Source organism: Oncorhynchus masou, chromosome 23 (assembly GCF_036934945.1).
Source record: "Oncorhynchus masou masou isolate Uvic2021 chromosome 23, UVic_Omas_1.1, whole genome shotgun sequence".
Lineage (NCBI taxonomy): Eukaryota > Metazoa > Chordata > Actinopteri > Salmoniformes > Salmonidae > Oncorhynchus > Oncorhynchus masou.
Window position 1 is genome coordinate 37755529 of NC_088234.1, and position 17593 is coordinate 37773121.

At 41.6% G+C, this 17593-nt stretch overlaps 1 protein-coding gene across 1 annotated transcript in view; it reads left to right on the plus strand.

Annotated features, from left to right (window-relative positions):
• Positions 1-2991: 2991 nt before the first annotated feature.
• The window catches only part of fhip2a (FHF complex subunit HOOK interacting protein 2), a 28128-nt gene continuing 13526 nt past the window's right edge, over positions 2992-17593 (plus strand). Inside the window, exons 1-10 of the mRNA XM_064931988.1 lie at positions 2992-3313; positions 4282-4360; positions 4515-4684; positions 4979-5083; positions 5210-5332; positions 5622-5819; positions 6006-6202; positions 10261-10375; positions 10578-10654; positions 10811-11003. Coding sequence (XP_064788060.1) covers positions 3269-3313; positions 4282-4360; positions 4515-4684; positions 4979-5083; positions 5210-5332; positions 5622-5819; positions 6006-6202; positions 10261-10375; positions 10578-10654; positions 10811-11003 — 1302 coding nt within the window. The 5' untranslated portion in view covers positions 2992-3268. The remainder of the gene's footprint in view (positions 3314-4281; positions 4361-4514; positions 4685-4978; positions 5084-5209; positions 5333-5621; positions 5820-6005; positions 6203-10260; positions 10376-10577; positions 10655-10810; positions 11004-17593) is intronic.

Here is a 17593-nt window from a genome sequence, read left to right on the forward strand (position 1 = left end):
CACCCAACTTATTGTGGGTAGCTAGTGGAAGGCTACCCAAAACATTTGACCCAAGTGAAACAATTTAAAGGCAATGCTACCAAATACTAATAGAATGTATGTAAACTTCTGACCCACTGGGAATGTGATGAAATAAATCATTCTCTCTACTATTATTCTGACATTTTACATTCTTAAAATAAAGTGGTGATCCTAACTGACCTAAGACAGGGAATTTTTACTCTGATTAAATGTCAGGAATTGTGAAAAACTGAGTTTAAATGTATTTGGCTAAGGTGTATGTAAACTTCCGACCCCAACTGTGTGTATATATATATATATATATATATATGTCTATATACCACCCTTCAAAAGTTTGGGGTTACTTAGAAATGTCCTTGTTTTTGAAAGAAAAACAATTTTTTTTGTACATTAAAATAACATCAAATTGATCAGAAATACAGTGTAGACATTGCTAACGTTGTAAATGACTATTGTAGCTGCAAACGGTAGATTTTCTATGGAATATGTACATAGGCATACAGAGGCCCGTTATCAGCAACCATCACTCCTGTGTTCCAATGGCACGTTGTGTTAGCTAATCTAAGTTTATAATTTTAAAAGGCTAATTGATCCTTAGAAAACCATTTTGCAATTATTTTAGCACAGCTGAAAACTGTTGTGCTAATTAAAGAAGAAATAAAACAGGCCTTCTTTAGACTAGTTGAGTATCTGGAGCATCAGCATTTGTGGGTTTGATTACAGGCTCAAAATGGCCAGAAACAAATAACTTTCTTCTGAAACTTGTCAGTCTATTCTTGTTCTGAGAAATGAAGGCTATTCCATGCGAGAAATTGCCAAGAAACTGAAGATCTCGTACACCGCTGTGTACTACTCCCTTCACAGAACAGCACAAACTGGCACTAATCAGAAAAGAAAGAGGAGTGGGAGGCCCCGGTGCACAACTGAGCAAGAGAACAAGTACATTAGAGTGTCTAGCTTGAGAAACACATGCCTCACAAGTCCTCAACTGACAGCTTCATTAAATAGTACCCGCAAAACACCAATCTCAAAGTCAACAGTGAAGAGGCGACTCCAGGATGCTGGCCTTCTAGGCAGAGTTGCAAAGAAAAAGCCATATCTAGCCAATAAAAAGAAAATATTAACATGGGCAAAAGAACACTAGACACTGGACAGAGGAACTCTGCCTCGACAACCAGCATCCCGGACCACGCTTGTGAAAAACAAAATGCCTCCAGCTATCCATCACTTCTGTAAATAAAAACACAGAATATCCAATGTATTCATGAATTAAATAGCTTTAGCCTACATGACGTGGTTCATCTGATGATGGTGCACATGGGCCTTTTTATATAATGAATATGAAATCAGAGGGCAGTAATGATTAAATATTAAAGCATTAGACCTCTCACTCAAGGTATCAGTCATAAAAAATGTATAGTTAAATCCGAACTAGTTGGAGATAAGAGTACATGGTCATAAAGGCTAGATCATTTTTCAAGCTGTTCAAACATTCATAGATGACCAATAGGGTCAAATAATAATCAGTGGTTGTAGAGGATGCAACCGGTCAGCACCTCAGGAGTAAATGTCATTAGGCTTTTCATAGCCGAGCATTCAGAGGTCAAGACAGCAAGTGCGTGTGAGAGAGAGAGAGAATCGAAACACACACACACAGTAACGCGTGTTAATGAGTTCGGAGAGCCGATCTGTTATCCAACGATTAGTTTAACAGCCCGGCTTGGTCGTGGAGCCGGGGGAAGTGCAACTAAAATGTAGCTGAGATGTAATTGAAATAAACATCTGCATTTTGAAAGTCTTTTTTATCGTTATTTTATTAACGAAAGCAGAAAGATGTTGATGAACAGACACCGTGTAAAACTTTGTGGAGTATCGAATACATTGCAAGTGTGAAGGATTTTCACGCGACCACGGGTAAAACCTTACTGATGATCAATGTATTTGTTGCATTGTTGTATCGTCAGTTTCTTGCTGGTAGGCTTGGCAGAGTTACGGATGCATTTTTCACAATAAAGTAGGCTAACGAAGGCAACAAATTGTTGCTTACTGGAACATCCAAAGTCATCCAATTGTTATAATGGGGCGGCAGGGTAGCCTAGTGGTTAGAGCGTTGGACTAGTAAAATAAGAATTTGTTCTTAAACTGACTTGCCTAGTTAAAATAAAGATTAAAAAAAGAAAAATAATAATGATAATAATAATAATAGGAAGTGGAAGAAACACTGTATGTGTAGGGTTAGTTGGTGGTGCATTTTTTCCCTTTCCATTTAAGTTTGTGTATCACAAAATGTAACGTGAGTGACCACACACTACCGCACAGTAGGTGGCGGCATGCACAAACAAAATGTATGAACGCCATGATACAAAATAAGAAAAGGAAGACGAAGAAACAAGAAGAAAGATATTGCCAAAGATTTTTTAGTAACCCAAGATAGACAAAAGCCTGTTGTAGCTAAAACAAGCAATGAGGTGGGCAGAGCCAAGAACGAGCTAGCGAGATCTTATTGGCGCGCTCTCGCATGTATTTGCATATTTCCGTTAGGGAAAGCCTATTATGTGAAGTGCGCCGTGTGCAATAACTCAATTCGCCCTTGCGTTCCTTCTAAAGAAAGCAAAAGGCAAAGTCTTCAACACATAGTCCACTCTGTTCGTAACAAATTATAGTTTTGAAAACTATTGAGATCAACTGTTTCATTGATGACAAAATTAGAGGAATATCGGCCAAAATCCAATTCAATTAAATTCAAGGGCTTTATTGGCATGGGAAACATGTGTTAACATTGCCAAAGCAAGTAAGGTAGATAATATATAAAGTGAAATAAACAATAAAAATTAACAGTAGACATCACACATACAGAAGTTTCAAAACAATAAATCCATCTCGCTCCATCTTCTCCCATTGTCGTCCACTGGGCTTCCTATCATCACCATATTTGTTAGTGAGTGGAAACGCCCAGATGCTTCATATTTATACATCCGGTAAAATATCTGTCTCATTGTTCTATCTGTTATATTACTGCTTGGCTGGGGAAGTGCCACGGTGTCCAACAGAGGTGAACGTTACAGTAGTTTGTGTTGTGACAGTGGTTGTGAGATAGAGTCCGCTGTGCGTTTTATTGTTTGCATTTATTTTCCTTCAAGGATCATTATATGAAAACTCCAATCTGGATCGCAGCGCTAACAACAGGAAGAAGATAGAGGAATTCTCTAGGTCTTCTCGTGACAAACTGGTCCAGTCGAAGAACAAAATGTTCTCCAAATTTACATCGATTCTACAGCACGCAGTAGAGGCGGTGAGTTTTCATTTATGTGGAAGATGTCAAACCTCTGGAAGAAAGGTTCAATCGAGGTCGGGGACAATTGGGCCTAACTGGATGTTCTATTGAAGTTAACCACGTAACTGTTAGCGGATGCCAGCTAGCTTTGCCAGATGTGATCGTAGGTGCTGCTAACGCTAACAGCAGTGTTGTCCAACAAAGCCTAACTAGCTAACGTTAGTTGGCTAGCTAAAACTTTCGTTCTGGTTTCTGGGCTTGTTTCACTTCATATTAAGCAATGTGATTGAAATAATTAGCTAAAGCTGTTAGCTACACTGCCCTGATTATGGCCGGCTTAGCTAACGTTAGCAAGCTAATGTTTACATCTCTGCAATCTGTAAAAAAAGAAAAAGCTTGAAATGGGTATGGTCTAATTGAGTCAACACCACAGAAAACAAATCTAAATTTAGCTTTCCTAACTAACTACGTTAGCCCAAAGGTCTCCATATAAGTTATTTTTGTCTGTATGTCTGAAACCTGCTTTGTATACCCCTCTGACTTTTTGACGTTACCATACGGGGTTCACGTCAAGCGATAAAGGCTAATTATTTGTTGTGATGTACATGCGAGTCTAGTTAGTCGGCTGCTGAACGTTTTCATCTGCTTTCAAACGTTAGCAAGGGTTGGATATCTGGTAGATTTCTCCACACCCTTGTTGAAAGATGACTTGTCGGTGTTGCGCAAACGAGATTGACTGTACTATATATACATATACTGTTATAAGACACTACATTTGGGGGCTACAAGAAGTAGGCCGACATGTCCAATGTGCAGAGAGTGAAAAGATCTGCTCAAACAGATGACAAGTTTGTGCGTCTTGCCTGGACAAGATTCTGGTTGCTTTACACACAGACTGGCAGTAGGCCTGTAGTAACGATTGCTAAACTAATTAATCAGACAAAATTGTGTGATTAACAGGGATTTGATTTCTGTTTCTGTTCCAGCTTGCGCCTTCACTGCCCTTGCAGGAGGACTTTGTGTATCACTGGAAAGCCATCACACATTACTACATAGAGACATCCGGTAAGACCAATAAACAACACTTAATAGACATCAAGTACGAGTTTCAAATCACTGTAAACAGACATGGAGTAGAGATATGTTATCAATGATGTCTTACCTGTAACCACAATGTGATTCGAAAGCAATATTTGTTTGTTTATTTCTTCTGTGTCAGATGACAAAGCACCTGTGACAGACACCAACATCCCGTCCCATCTGGAGCAGATGCTGGACATCCTGACGCAGGAGGAGTCAGAGAGAGAGTCTGGAGAGACTGGGCCCTGCATGGAGTACCTGCTGCACCACAAGATCCTAGAGACCCTCTTCACCCTGGGCAAGGCTGACGTAAGGGGAACAATGCCCTTTTCACACTATCATGCCAACTCAAACCACACTGAACTGGCTCTGACATTTTTTTTTTCTTCACATTGTCCTTCTCAGCAACTTTAGTGGATGTGTAACCAGGCGAGCACAGTACAGCAAGACTTTGCTCAGTAGTGAGACAAAAGTAAAAGACCTCACTGCACTCTGTTGGATAGTTAGCCTATACCAAATCATGTTAGAAAGACCAGATCAAGTATGAAAAGTACCATGGTGTTTCTTAATCTTAATCTATTGGGGTTGTTTTGTCTCCATCAGTGTCCTCCGGGAATGAAGCAGCAGGTTCTGAGTTTTTACACCAAGCTGCTAGGACGCATTCACCAGCCTCTTCTGCCCCACATCAATGTCCATAGACCTGTACAGGTGAGATCCAATACGTTTTACTTTGTAGATATGGATGGTTTTAACACGTGGATGTGCTTACTATGTAGATGTCATTTGTACACTGTTTCAGTGTGAAGTAGTGTGTCTCTCTGGTTGACTCCTCAGAAACTCATCCGTCTGTGTGGAGAGATCCTGGCTGCTCCCACGGAGAACGAGGAGATCCAGTTCCTCTGCATTGTCTGTGCCAAACTAAAGCAGGACCCCTACCTCGTTAACTTCTTCCTGGAGGTAAGTATGATGTCCATAAGATGCTACCATAACAGAGGCAGCAGGGTTGTCTTCATTGGGCACCAAATGCTCTGAAATGGATTCAAATAGAAAGGTGCTTACTATCTGTACTTATCCAAAAAAACAAAATTTGGCTGATTTTTTTCATGTTGCAAAATGTTTTGTTAGTGTACCCTAATGAAAACGAGTCAGGACGTTTCAGTAAGGAGACTTGAGAGACGGCTGAACTGACTTCACACAGTTTGAATCCTTCAATAGTTTTTTTCCCCTTGCATCTCCTGGTTCACAGAATAAAGTGAAGAGGCCTGACCCAAAGAGGCCTGGTGTAGAGGGGGTTAGGGAGGACTTGGCTTCACCAGACACAGGTCAGCCCCAGGCAGAGGGACAGGCAGCTGAATCACCTGAGGAGCCCAAGTCTGCTGCTGCCCAGTCCAACAACAACAATTACAACATAGTCACGTCTCTCCTCAACCTCACCAAGAGTCCGGTCAGTACCTCCTCATACCACAGATCTGAGACCAGGTTACTCATACCACACTGATGATTGATATAGTCTGTTTTGATTTGAGGTTGCAGTGGGAATAGGCTTAGTGGTGTTTTTAATGCAGCTTGAACTGTGTTTGTTGTTTGAGTAGCATCTATATTCATGCTTTCCTCTCTCTCTGTCTCTCAGGATGGCAGGATAGTGGTGAAGGCATGCGAGGGCCTCATGCTGCTGGTCAGTCTGCCTGAGCCGGCTGCAGCCAAGTGTCTGACAGAGAACACTGAGCTCTGTGAACTCTTGACTGACAGACTGTCAGCCTTCTACAAGGCTCTCCCCATGTCCATGGATCCCCTGGATATTGAGACAGTGGAGTCAGTCAACTGGGGGTGAGGCTTTGCTTTCCACTCCTTATGCTACCTCTGCTTTGTCAGAGAGACAGTACCTTCAGAAAGTATGCACACCCCTTGGATTTTCCAAATTTTGTTGTGTTACAGCCTGAATTTAACATTGATTTAATTTAGATTTTGTGTCACTGGCCTACACACAATATCCCATAATGTCAATGTGGAATTATATTTTTTAGAAAGGTTTACAAATTCATAAAAAAATGTAAAAGCTGAATATACTTGAGTCAATGAGTATTCACCCCTTTGTTATGGCCAGCCTAAATAAGTTCTGGAGTAAAGTCACATAATAAGTTGCATGGACACACTCTGTGTGCATTAAGTGTTTAATTAACATACATTTTGAATGACTACCTCATTTAGGTTCCACACGCAATTATCTGTAAGGTCCCTCAGTCAAAGATGGTACAAATAAAAAGAAAAACAGACATTTAGTATCTCTTTGAGCATGGTAAAGTTATAAATTCTGCTTTGGATGGTACACCCAGTCACCCCAAAGATACAGGTGTCCTTCCTAACTCAGTTGCCGGAGAGGAAGGAAACCGCTCAGGGATTTCACAATGAGGCCAATGTTGACATTTTAAAACAGTTACAGAGTTTAATGGCTGTTGTAGAACTGAGCATGAATCAACTAACCTAAATGACTGAGTGAAAAGAAGGATGCCTGTACAGAATACAAATATTCCAAAACAAGCATCCTGTTTGCAATAACGTTCTTAATACAAAGTGTTATGTTTGGGGAAAATCCAACACATCACTGAGTACCACCTGGTTATCTGCTTTCCAACAGACACGAGAAGACATTCACCTTTCAGCAGAAAAATAACCTAAAACAAAAGGACAAATATACATTGGAGTTGCTTACCAAGACAACATTTTACTGTTCCTGTGTGGCCTAATTGCATTTTTAACTTAAATTGGCCTGAAAATCCATGGTAAGACTTCAAGATGGCTGTCTAGCAATGATCAACAACCAACTTGACAGAGCTTGAAGAATTTTAAAAAGAATGTGCAAATATTGTACAATCCAGGTGTGCAACACTCTTATACTTACTCAGAAAGACTCACAGCAGTAATCGCTGCCAAAGGTGATTATAATGTGTGTGATACTATTATCAATGAGATATTTCTCTTTAATTTTCAATAAATTAGCAAATATGTTTAAAAACATGTTTTCGCTTTGTCATTATGGGGCATTGTGTGTAGATGGTTGAGGGGGAAAATGTATTTAATCTATTTTGAATTCAGGCTGTAACACAACAAACTCTGGATTAAGTCCAGGGATATGAATACTTTCTGAAGGCACTGTAATGCTACATATAGTGAGTGTGTCCAAAATGGCACCCTATTCCCAAATGGTGCACTATTTTTGACCAGGTTCCATTTATCTCGGGAAACCCAGAACTAAAAACTTGTGTAATTGCCTCAGATGCTCCATCTTCTGGGGGGAGATGTATGAGAAAAGATACTAACCAGACTAGCGAAGTCTCAACCTCCTAAACGGGAACTCTCAGTCAAAGCATGGGCCAAATGTCCACTTCCGAAATTCGAAAGATGCGGACAACTGCGAAATCATGATTTGTCCAAATGATCAGTGATGAATAAATCAACATTTTCTCGCTGGTCGTTGCAGTCTGGTGATGGATGCTGCGATACCAGCCTATGTTACGTGTGTCTGTCCAAGAGAGATTAGGGCACATAGACTACTTTTGAACAGAGCCTCATACGCTCTGGTCAAAAGTATTGCGCTATATGGGTGCGTTTGGGACACATCTGCAGCATACCCCCTCTCTAAATTAGCATCAGTGAATGGTCTGCCAAGGGAAAATTCTAGGGAAGTGCATCTTTCCCTTTCAAGATGATTTGATATGTATACATGGGTTCCGATGCAATACAGGAACGATACATTTTAGTTTGAAACTATTCGGTTTGATTAGAGAAAGAATTGATGCGATACGATTCGATGTACTAACATTTGTTGAGGCCCACTGTCATGCCACTCATCCGCTGCCATCACCTTGTGTTTCAGCATGATAATGCACGGTCCCATGTTCCAAGGATCTGTACACAATTCCTAAAAGCTGAAAATGTCCCAGTTCTTCCTTGGCCTACATACTCAACAGACATGTCACCCGTTGAACATGTTTGGGATGCTCTGGGTCGACGTGTACGACAGCGTGTTCCAGTTCCAGCCAGAGGAGTGGGACTTGCCACAATCAACAGCCTGATTAACTTAATGCGAAGAAGACATGTCACACTGCATGAGGCAAATGCCCAGCATGTGAAATCAATAAGGCCTAATTTATTTATTTCAATTAAATGATTTTCTTATGAACTGTAACTCAGTAAAATCTTTGAAATTGTTGCGTTTATATTTTTGTTCAGTATAAATTACAATCTGCTGCTGATTGAGCTCATGATCTGGGCCTCTGTATGTCCGTGTAACAAAAATAACACCTTCCTAATATTGAGTTGCCCTCAGAACATCCTCAATTTGTCGGGGCATGGACTCTACAAGGTGTCGAAAGCGTTCCACAGGGATGCTGCCCCATGTTGACTTCAATGCTTCCCAAAGTTGTCAAGTTTGCTTGATGTCCTTTGGGTGGTGGACCATTCTTGATACACACGGGAAATGGTTAAGTGTGAAAAACCCAGCAGCATTGCAGTTCTTGACACACTCAAACTGGTGCGCCTGTCACCTACTACCATACCTTGTTCAAAGGCATTGTCTTGCCCAGTCATCCTCTGAATGACACACGTACACAGTCCATGTTTCAATTTCCTTGAGGCTTAATAATTCTTCTTTAACGTGTCTCCTCCCCATCATCAACACTGATTTGAAGTGGATTTAACAGGTGACATCAATAAAGGATCATAGATTTCACCTGGTCAGTCTGTCATGGAAAGAGCGGGTCTTCCTAATGTTTTGTACAATCGGTTTATAGCACAACTTTGGATTTCACCCCGATCTCAAAATGGAATGGTTTTGACCGTTTGGAAGTTTTTACAGGGAGATCTTCTCCTCGCGCTTCAGCCATGCAGTGTGCCTCGAAATGATCAACTTTTCCCTATATAATGTATGTAAAAATTACCATATACACTGATTGTTTAAAGCTAAACTACCAAAACTATTGCTGATGGTGACCATCCAAATAGTCTATTGCAAGCCCCATTCAGCAGGTATAGCCAGATTAGAGTTGGCTCCTGTAGCTTACTTTTTATTCTGGTAAAATACCATTTTCAACAGCACATAGATAACAATAACCTAGCAAATTACATTGGTTGTCACCCAAGTAGCAAAGCCTGAAATCACGTAAGCCGTTTTTGCGTTTGAATGCTGAAGGCGCTGCGCAGATGTGCAGGATCAGGAACAGGCCGTCTACCTCGTCTTGGTCAGCGTGCAGTGTGCAGTTTGACTAGGCTACTGATATTGCCTGGTGGTGTTTGGCACGTATGCAAAATGAATTATAGATCAATGATTGTCAACGCAGTTACATGCAGTTCAACACCGAAAGAGCGGGCGCATCAGTTGTTACAAAATGTGAGCTATTTTAAGAAGGTACAAAGAATGTAATGTGAGCAAACAATTTAGTGAACCGCCGATTTTAAACATTTACGAATCTGTTTTCTGTCCAATGCATGCCACATTTGAATCGGTTTGATTTAAATCTGTTTGGGGTCAGCAGACCGATAAAAGGTCTTTAAACATTTGAATCTGGGACCGATGCGTATCGGTAAATTGTTACATTCCTAGAAGATTGGTTGTAATGGACTGTAATGATTTTATTAATGCTAACCCTGTTTTAGTTGCACTGGACACTTAACAAGCTACATTAGACCTCATCAAACTAAAATCTCCCCTGGGAGAAACCTATGGCCAAACACTGGCCTCAATTCAGAATATAAATATTACACGATTCCTCTGTTAAAACACTACAAATATCTCTAGCCAAGTTAACACAACTATAGAATGAATATGCATCTTGATCAATTAAGAATCGGCATCAGAAAAGTATAATATCTAATTGTGTCTGTTGCAGACTGGATGTGTATAACATGAAGGATGATGCTGCCATATTCACTGGGAAGCGAGCACTCATCTCCTTCCTATCTTGGCTCGATTACTGCGACCAGCTCATCAAAGAGGCTCAGAAGGTAATGAGCAACACCACTGACTCACCATCGGCTGGAAGATTCTTTAAATAGTACACCAACTTGTTAGAATTTAATTCAGCAAAAACACAAGATAATTCAATTAGCTATATATATATATATGACTCACATTACATTTTTATATGTGACTTTTTACAAGTGACTTAGTGAGTAATGAAACATTTCTTGGGTCTTGTACCCTAAGACGGCGGCTGCAGTGTTGGCTAAAGCAGTGAGAGAGAGGTTCTTTGTGGCGGTCATGGAGCCCCAGCTGATGCAGACGTAAGTCCCTATTCAGAGGAACACTCATAGGTGCCTCTCTTTGTTTTTAATGTGTATGTATGTCTGCCCCTGACTAGATCCATTGACAATGAAAGATTATAATGTAATTTTGCTGTGTCAGTGGATGACAGTGTCCCTTCTGTCCCCCTTTTTTAGGTCGGAGGTGGGCATCCTGACCTCCACGGCGTTGCTTAACAGGATCATCCGCCAGGTGACCTCGGAGGCCTTGCTGCAGGACATGGTCTACTTCCTCCTAGGGGAGGAGAAAGGACCAGAGACCATAGCCAGCATTGCCCAAAACCCCCTCCGACACAGACTCATAGAGCACTGTGACCACCTGTCAGATGAGGTGACCACCCATATTCATGCACTGTTACCTACACCTTGATACACACACTCTGCCTCTGGTGGTTGGGTTTGACATGGGGACAAATATACTGTATTTTTCCAAGGTGATGCTACGGAAGTAGAGAAGACTGTTTGGTTTCCTATTCAAATCAATGCCCCAACTTGTTATATTTTAGTGCGAAAGCTGCTCCTTCATGGAACTCTCTGTCAGTGAAGTCTTTTGTCCGGGCACCCGCCAGCCTGGGCGTGCTCTCTCACCACATTGGCTGAGAAACATCAGGCTGGTGGTTTTGGCAGGAAAACTCTATTTAACCTGGGTAAAAAACAGTTGTATACCTAGTAGCCTTATCATAGTGATATTTCCTATGCTCTGCATTCTCTGCCTTCCTTTCAGACAGAATAAATAAAACCAGGTTGGGTGAATAATTTGGAAAATGTAATCCATAAGCCTACTAATACATCAATGAATGAATGTAAAACATGCACATATTCAATTTAAGAAACAGAGAAATTGAAAGAAAATATATTGCTAAAAAAAACAAAGGGAACACTAAAATAACATCCTAGATCTGAATGAATTAAATATTCTTATTAAATACTTTTTTCTTTACATAGTTGAATGTGCTAACAACAAAATCACACAAATTATCAATGGAAATCAAATTTATCAATCCATGGAGGTCTGGATTTGGAGTCCCACTCAAAATTAAAGTGGAAAAACCACACTACAGGCTGATCCAACTTTGATGTAATGTCCTTAAAACAAGTCAAAATGAGGCTCAGTAGTGTGTGTGGCCTCCACGTGCCTGTGTGACCTCCCTACAACGCCTGGGCATGCTCCTGATGTGGTGGCGAATGGTCTCCTGAGGGATCTCCTCCCAGACCTGGACTAAAGCATCCGCCAACGCCTGGACAGTCTGTGGTGCAACGTGGCGTTGGTGGACAGAGCGAGACGTGATGTCCCTGATGTGCCCAATTGGATTCAGGTCTGGGGAACGGGCGGGCCAGTCCATAGCATCAATGCCTTCCTCTTGCAGGAACTGCTGACACTCCAGCCACATGAGGTCTAGCATTGTCTTGGATTAGGAGAAACCCAGGGCCAACCGCACCAGCATATGGTCTCGCAAGGGGTCTGAGGATCTCATCTCGGTACCTAATGGTAGTCAGGCTACCTCTGGCGAGCACATGGAGGGCTGTGCGGCCCCCCAAAGAAATGCGGCCCCCCAAATCGTTCATGCTGGAGGATGTTGCAGGCAGCAGAACGTTCTCCACGGTGTCTCCAGACTCTGCCATGTCTGTCACGTGCTCAGTGTGAACCTGCTTTCATCTGTGAAGAGCACAGGGCGCCAGTGGCGAATTTGCCAATCTTGGTGTTCTCTGGCAAATGCCAAACGTCCTGCACGGTGATGGGCTGTAAGCACAACCCCCACCTGTGGACGTCGGGCCCTCATACCACCCTCATGGAGTCTGTATCTGACTGTTTGAGCAGACATGCACATCTGTGGCCTGCTGGAGGTCATTTTGCAGGGCTCTGGCAGTGCTCCTTGCACAAAGGCAGAGGTAGCGGTCCTGCTGCTGGGTTGTTGCCCTCCTACGGCCTCCTCCACGTCTCCTGATGTACTGGCCTGTCTCCTGGTAGCGCCTCCATGCTCTGGACACTACGCTGACAGACGCAGCAAACCTTCTTGCCACAGCTCGCATTGATGTGCCATCCTGGATGAGCTGCACTACCTGAGCCACTTGTCTGTCTCATGCTACCGCTAGAGTGAAAGCACTGCCAGCATTCAAAAGTGACCAAAACATCAGCCAGGAAGCATAGGAACTGAGAAGTGTTCTGTGGTCACCACCTGCAAAACCACTCCTTTATTAGTGGTGTCTTGCTAATTGCCTATAATTTCAACCTGTTGTCTATTCCATTTGCACAACAACATGTGAAATTTATTGTCAATCAGGGATGCTTCCTAAGTGGACAGTTTGATTTCACAGAAGTGTGATTGACTTGGAGTTACATTGTGTTGTTTAAGTGTTCCCTTTATTTTTTTGAGCAGTGTATATTTCAACCTTGTAAAAATTAATTTTCTTTCAATTTGCACAGGTCGGAAGGTGTCCAGACAATTGTGAGCTGATAGACCATTAGGCTAGGTGGGAATGTTCTGAAACTGAATTCTAATCCATCACGAATACAACAGAAACCCATCGACCCCTTATTAGCCATCAGCGGGACAAAAGTATTGCTCAGTCTATGAGATGGTTCACTAATAATGGCAGCACCATTTTATCAAATGTTCATGTTGATATTTTACAGTTTTCATGGGCATACAAATCCAAAACGTTATATGCGATTGCAAAATTGAATGCTTTAACCAAAAGAGTCACTTGCCTTGCATGGTTCTCAATATGCATAGGCTAATAGGGCTTCTTGTTGACTGCACATTGGGTATCCAGCTGTTTAGTCAGGCATAGGGTAGTTTTCAATCATCAGCTTATCCAAGAAATGTTTTTTTTTAATGACCGTCAAGTACTAGCTTGATATTCTGGTTGAAACAGGAATTGTGGGTGTTTTTTTTAATTTTTTTAAATAAATTTCAGCAAAGAATTTTAAAATATTTTCCACTTGCTGGAGCTGGACCATGTTTTAGACTCACAATTTGTGCCAGCATTCTGCTGTGGACAGTGCCAATAATAATCAAAAGCCAGCTAGCTGTCTACACAGTAAAAAAATATATAGGTTTGTGAGTTTGGTGAATTTTCACTCAACATTGAATTTTAGATTGAGTAAACATATAATTCAACTTGAGAATTTATTCTACCTTATTTGCATATTTCCCAGTGTGCCTTGCATTGAATGAATTGTAGTTACCACCCATGACTGTTTTTGTTAGCGACAGATACATCTTTGTTCTATTCAATGGCTTTCAGGCCTGTAGCCTTCACTAAATGTGTCTAATAATAATAATGTATTACATTTGTAAAGAATCAAGTGATTTTCATTATACATACATCATTATACATGCATAAAATAGAAAAACAAAAATTAAGAAATACACTGAGTAAACAGAACATTAGGAAGACCTGCTCTTTCCATGACATAGACTGACCATGTGAAAGCAACATCAATAATTGATGTTATCTGTTACATCCACTTCTATCAGTGTAGATGAAGGGGAGGAGACGGGTTAAAGAAAATTGAGACATGGATTGTGTATGTACGCAATTCAGAGGGTGAATGGGCAAGACAAAATATTGAACTGCCTTTGAATTGGGTATTGTAGCAGGTGCCAGGCGCACCAGTTTGTGTGTCAAGAACAGCAATGCTGCTGGGTTTTTAATGCTCAGCAGTTTCCCATGTGTAACAAGAATGGTCCACCACCCAAAGGACATGCAGCCAACTTTACACAACTGTAGGAAGCATTGAAGATCCTACATCTGTACTGCACTCAATGCCAAAGCGCTAACCCCAGTCTAAACGCATGTGTCACACGAATGGGCATTACAGGATGTCCAAATTGTCATGAATAAGTTTTTATTTTAATTTTACCTTTATTTAACTAGGCAAGTCAGTTAAGAACAAATTCTTATTTTCAATGACAACCCACTGTTCCTAGGCTAACTGCCTGTCCAGGGGCAGAACGACAGATTTGTACCTTGTCAGCTCGGGGGTTTGAACTTGCAACCTTCCGGTTACTAGTCCAACTCTCTAACCACTAGGCTACCCTGCCGCCCCAGTTAAGTGCGCTGTCACTGTATTTTGATGTGTTACCATGACAACTGGCCTTTGACATTGTATCATCAGGATAACATAGCCTAAATGCTTTGCCATTATATTTCTCTTCTCATAAAGACCTCATTGAATTAGAGCCATACCAATCCACATAGCTGCGGGAGGTAGGAGTTCTGGGGGTGCTCCAGCACCCAATATAGCCATCTGCAGCACGGGTCCGATGCCATTTACGGCTTTATAGGTGAGGCAGAGAATTTTATAGTCAATTCTGTGAGAAATAGGTCGCCAATGGAGATCAGCAAGGATGGGGTTGTGGGCAAACTTTTTTTTTTTTGTGTCAGAATCCTTGCATCACTGAGTTTGGATGAGCTGTAGTTTATGAATTGAATTTGCAGGCAGGCCCCAAAGTACTCTTCCCATAATCAATTCTGGAGAAAATTAGCTTTTCTGCTTCAGATGTGGTGAGAGAGAGTCTTAGGCGGGAGATGTTCTTCAGATGAAAGAATTACGTTTTACAAATGTGACTAATGTGGTCATTGAAGGAGAGGGCAGGGTCGAATTTCACACCCAAATGAATGATGACTGACGAGAAGGGGATGATGTGGCCATTTATGACAGGGCAGATGCTGCAGGAGTTGGTCTGCTAGGGGGTGCCTATCAGCATTGCTTCTGTCTTGCTGCTGTTGAGTTGTAGTAAGCTGTTCTGCCTCCAAGATTTTACCTCTTCCAGTCAGTTGGACAATGTTAACAGAGCAGATGTTGTGTCAGGCTTTGTTTTAATGGACACCTTTGTGTCATCTGCGTGTCAGAAGATCTGGCCAACTGGGAACATGTAGGAAGAGGATAGGTCCTAACACAGACCCTTGTGGGTCACTGCAAGGGTCTTGCCTCTCCGAGGGTAATGTACTGCTTGCGGTTAGAGAGGTAGAAAGTCATCCAGTTTAGGGTGGTCTCACAGATGCCAGTGTGCTCTCTGAGGTGCGATATATTGTATCAAAAGCCGCACTGAGGTATAGAAGAATCAAGATGTTGGGGGATCCTGTATCTGCAGCCATAAGGATGTCATTGACAACCTTCACCAGGGCTGTCTCAGTACTGTGCATGGGCCTGAAGCACCTCCATAAAGATGGATAGCACTGAGGTGTGACTGAAGCTGAGATGCCAATATCTTCTCCAGGACTTTACATAAAAATGGGAGTTTGGAAATGGGCCTGTAGTTTGAGAGGTCTTGGTCAAGGGATAATTTCTTGAGGGGTGATGCGATTTTCAACAGTGACGGAACATGCCCAGTGTGGAATGACTTGTTGAACAGGTTGGTTACAAACTGGATGAGAGCAGCTGATCATGTTTTGAACAGTGATGTTGAAATAGGGTCGAGGGTGCCACTGGTAGTTTAGGTGATTTTGAACACAACAGCAGGTGAGACTAGAGCAAAATCACTTAGATATGGGTGGTGGGCTTGGAGCCAGTGTGGGGTTGAGGTTGGAGGATATAATGTTTTGTCGGATGGTGTTGATTTTAGCCTTTAACTCAGCAAATCCCAAACATTGTGGCTGTGTGAGGGCTGTAGGGTGGAGGAGGCGACTGATGGTGAGGAAAATAAATTCCTGGGATTTCCTCTGTTAGGGCTGTGGAAGTCATGAAAGTTTGTCAGCTTGTGGTTGTCACGCAAATAACTTCCGGTCTCAAGGTAATTAACATAAGCACATTTAGCGGCTCCTGGGTTCCACGTATAGCCTACAAGCCACTGATGCAACCCTTTTAGAACATTTGAAAAAGTCTAATAAATCCATGTAATATAGCCTACACCACCACAATACATACATTATTTATTTTGGGCAGGTCTAAAGAAACATGATATGAAGAAAATGTAGTCTATTTCAGAACAGAATAGCATACTCGGAGTTGTCCATATGTTAGGCCCTGATCTGGCTATGCAGTATGGCTGTGGGTTACACTAGCTCATTTAGCAGAAAAGATTTGCTTAGAATTCCATGGTGTTATTTTATATTATTATATTATGAAGAATACAATTTATATATATATATATTCTCCAAAGGATTTGAGGGTGTGCGCACATGCAGCTATTCTGTGTTGAGCAGTTAACAAAGAAACTGGTACTCCTATATGCTTAATTCAGAGTTATTTATGTAACTTTAGTTATGATACAAATGTTGGACTATATGTTTTGATTTTGAATACATTCTAACACTGCATGATGCAACTCTAATGTGCATGAAAGGCATGGGCTCTGCTTTGTTTCTTGCACACTTCATCAGTCTCTCATTCACAATTTGAGAAGCACTTGATAATGCCTTGAATTTCCCGGCTGCATCCCCATTGTGTGGCCTTGGGCTGAATATAATAATTATAATTTCCTTCTCCAGGCTGCGTGCCGAAGCACCTCACTCACATGGCTCTCCTTCACGTGATCAGGTCTTTTTTCACAGGCTACAAGTGAAGACACACAACTGTGCGTCCTTATCCAATTATTAGGCGCATATTGGAAGAACTGTCCACATGTACTTTTCATCAGCCAACAAGATGAGTAGGCCTAACTAACAGCAAAAGCACTAGTCTGTCAACTGTCGACTATCCCCCATAGTACTAAAGTTGACCTATTCTGTGCAAGAAATCCAATATTCCAAATATTCCAGGTGTGTGATGCGATAGATCCAAAATTAATACAACCACTAGCATCCAAAAACTGTTTTAAGCAATGAGCCTGATGCAACGGATAAGAACGTGTAGCTTAAAATGTTGATGAACTATTAGGTCATTTCTTTACATTCTAAATGCAACAATGCGCACACGGCAGTAGGAAATAAGTGAAAATCTTCCATTAGCTCGAAAACACCATTCTCAAAAGT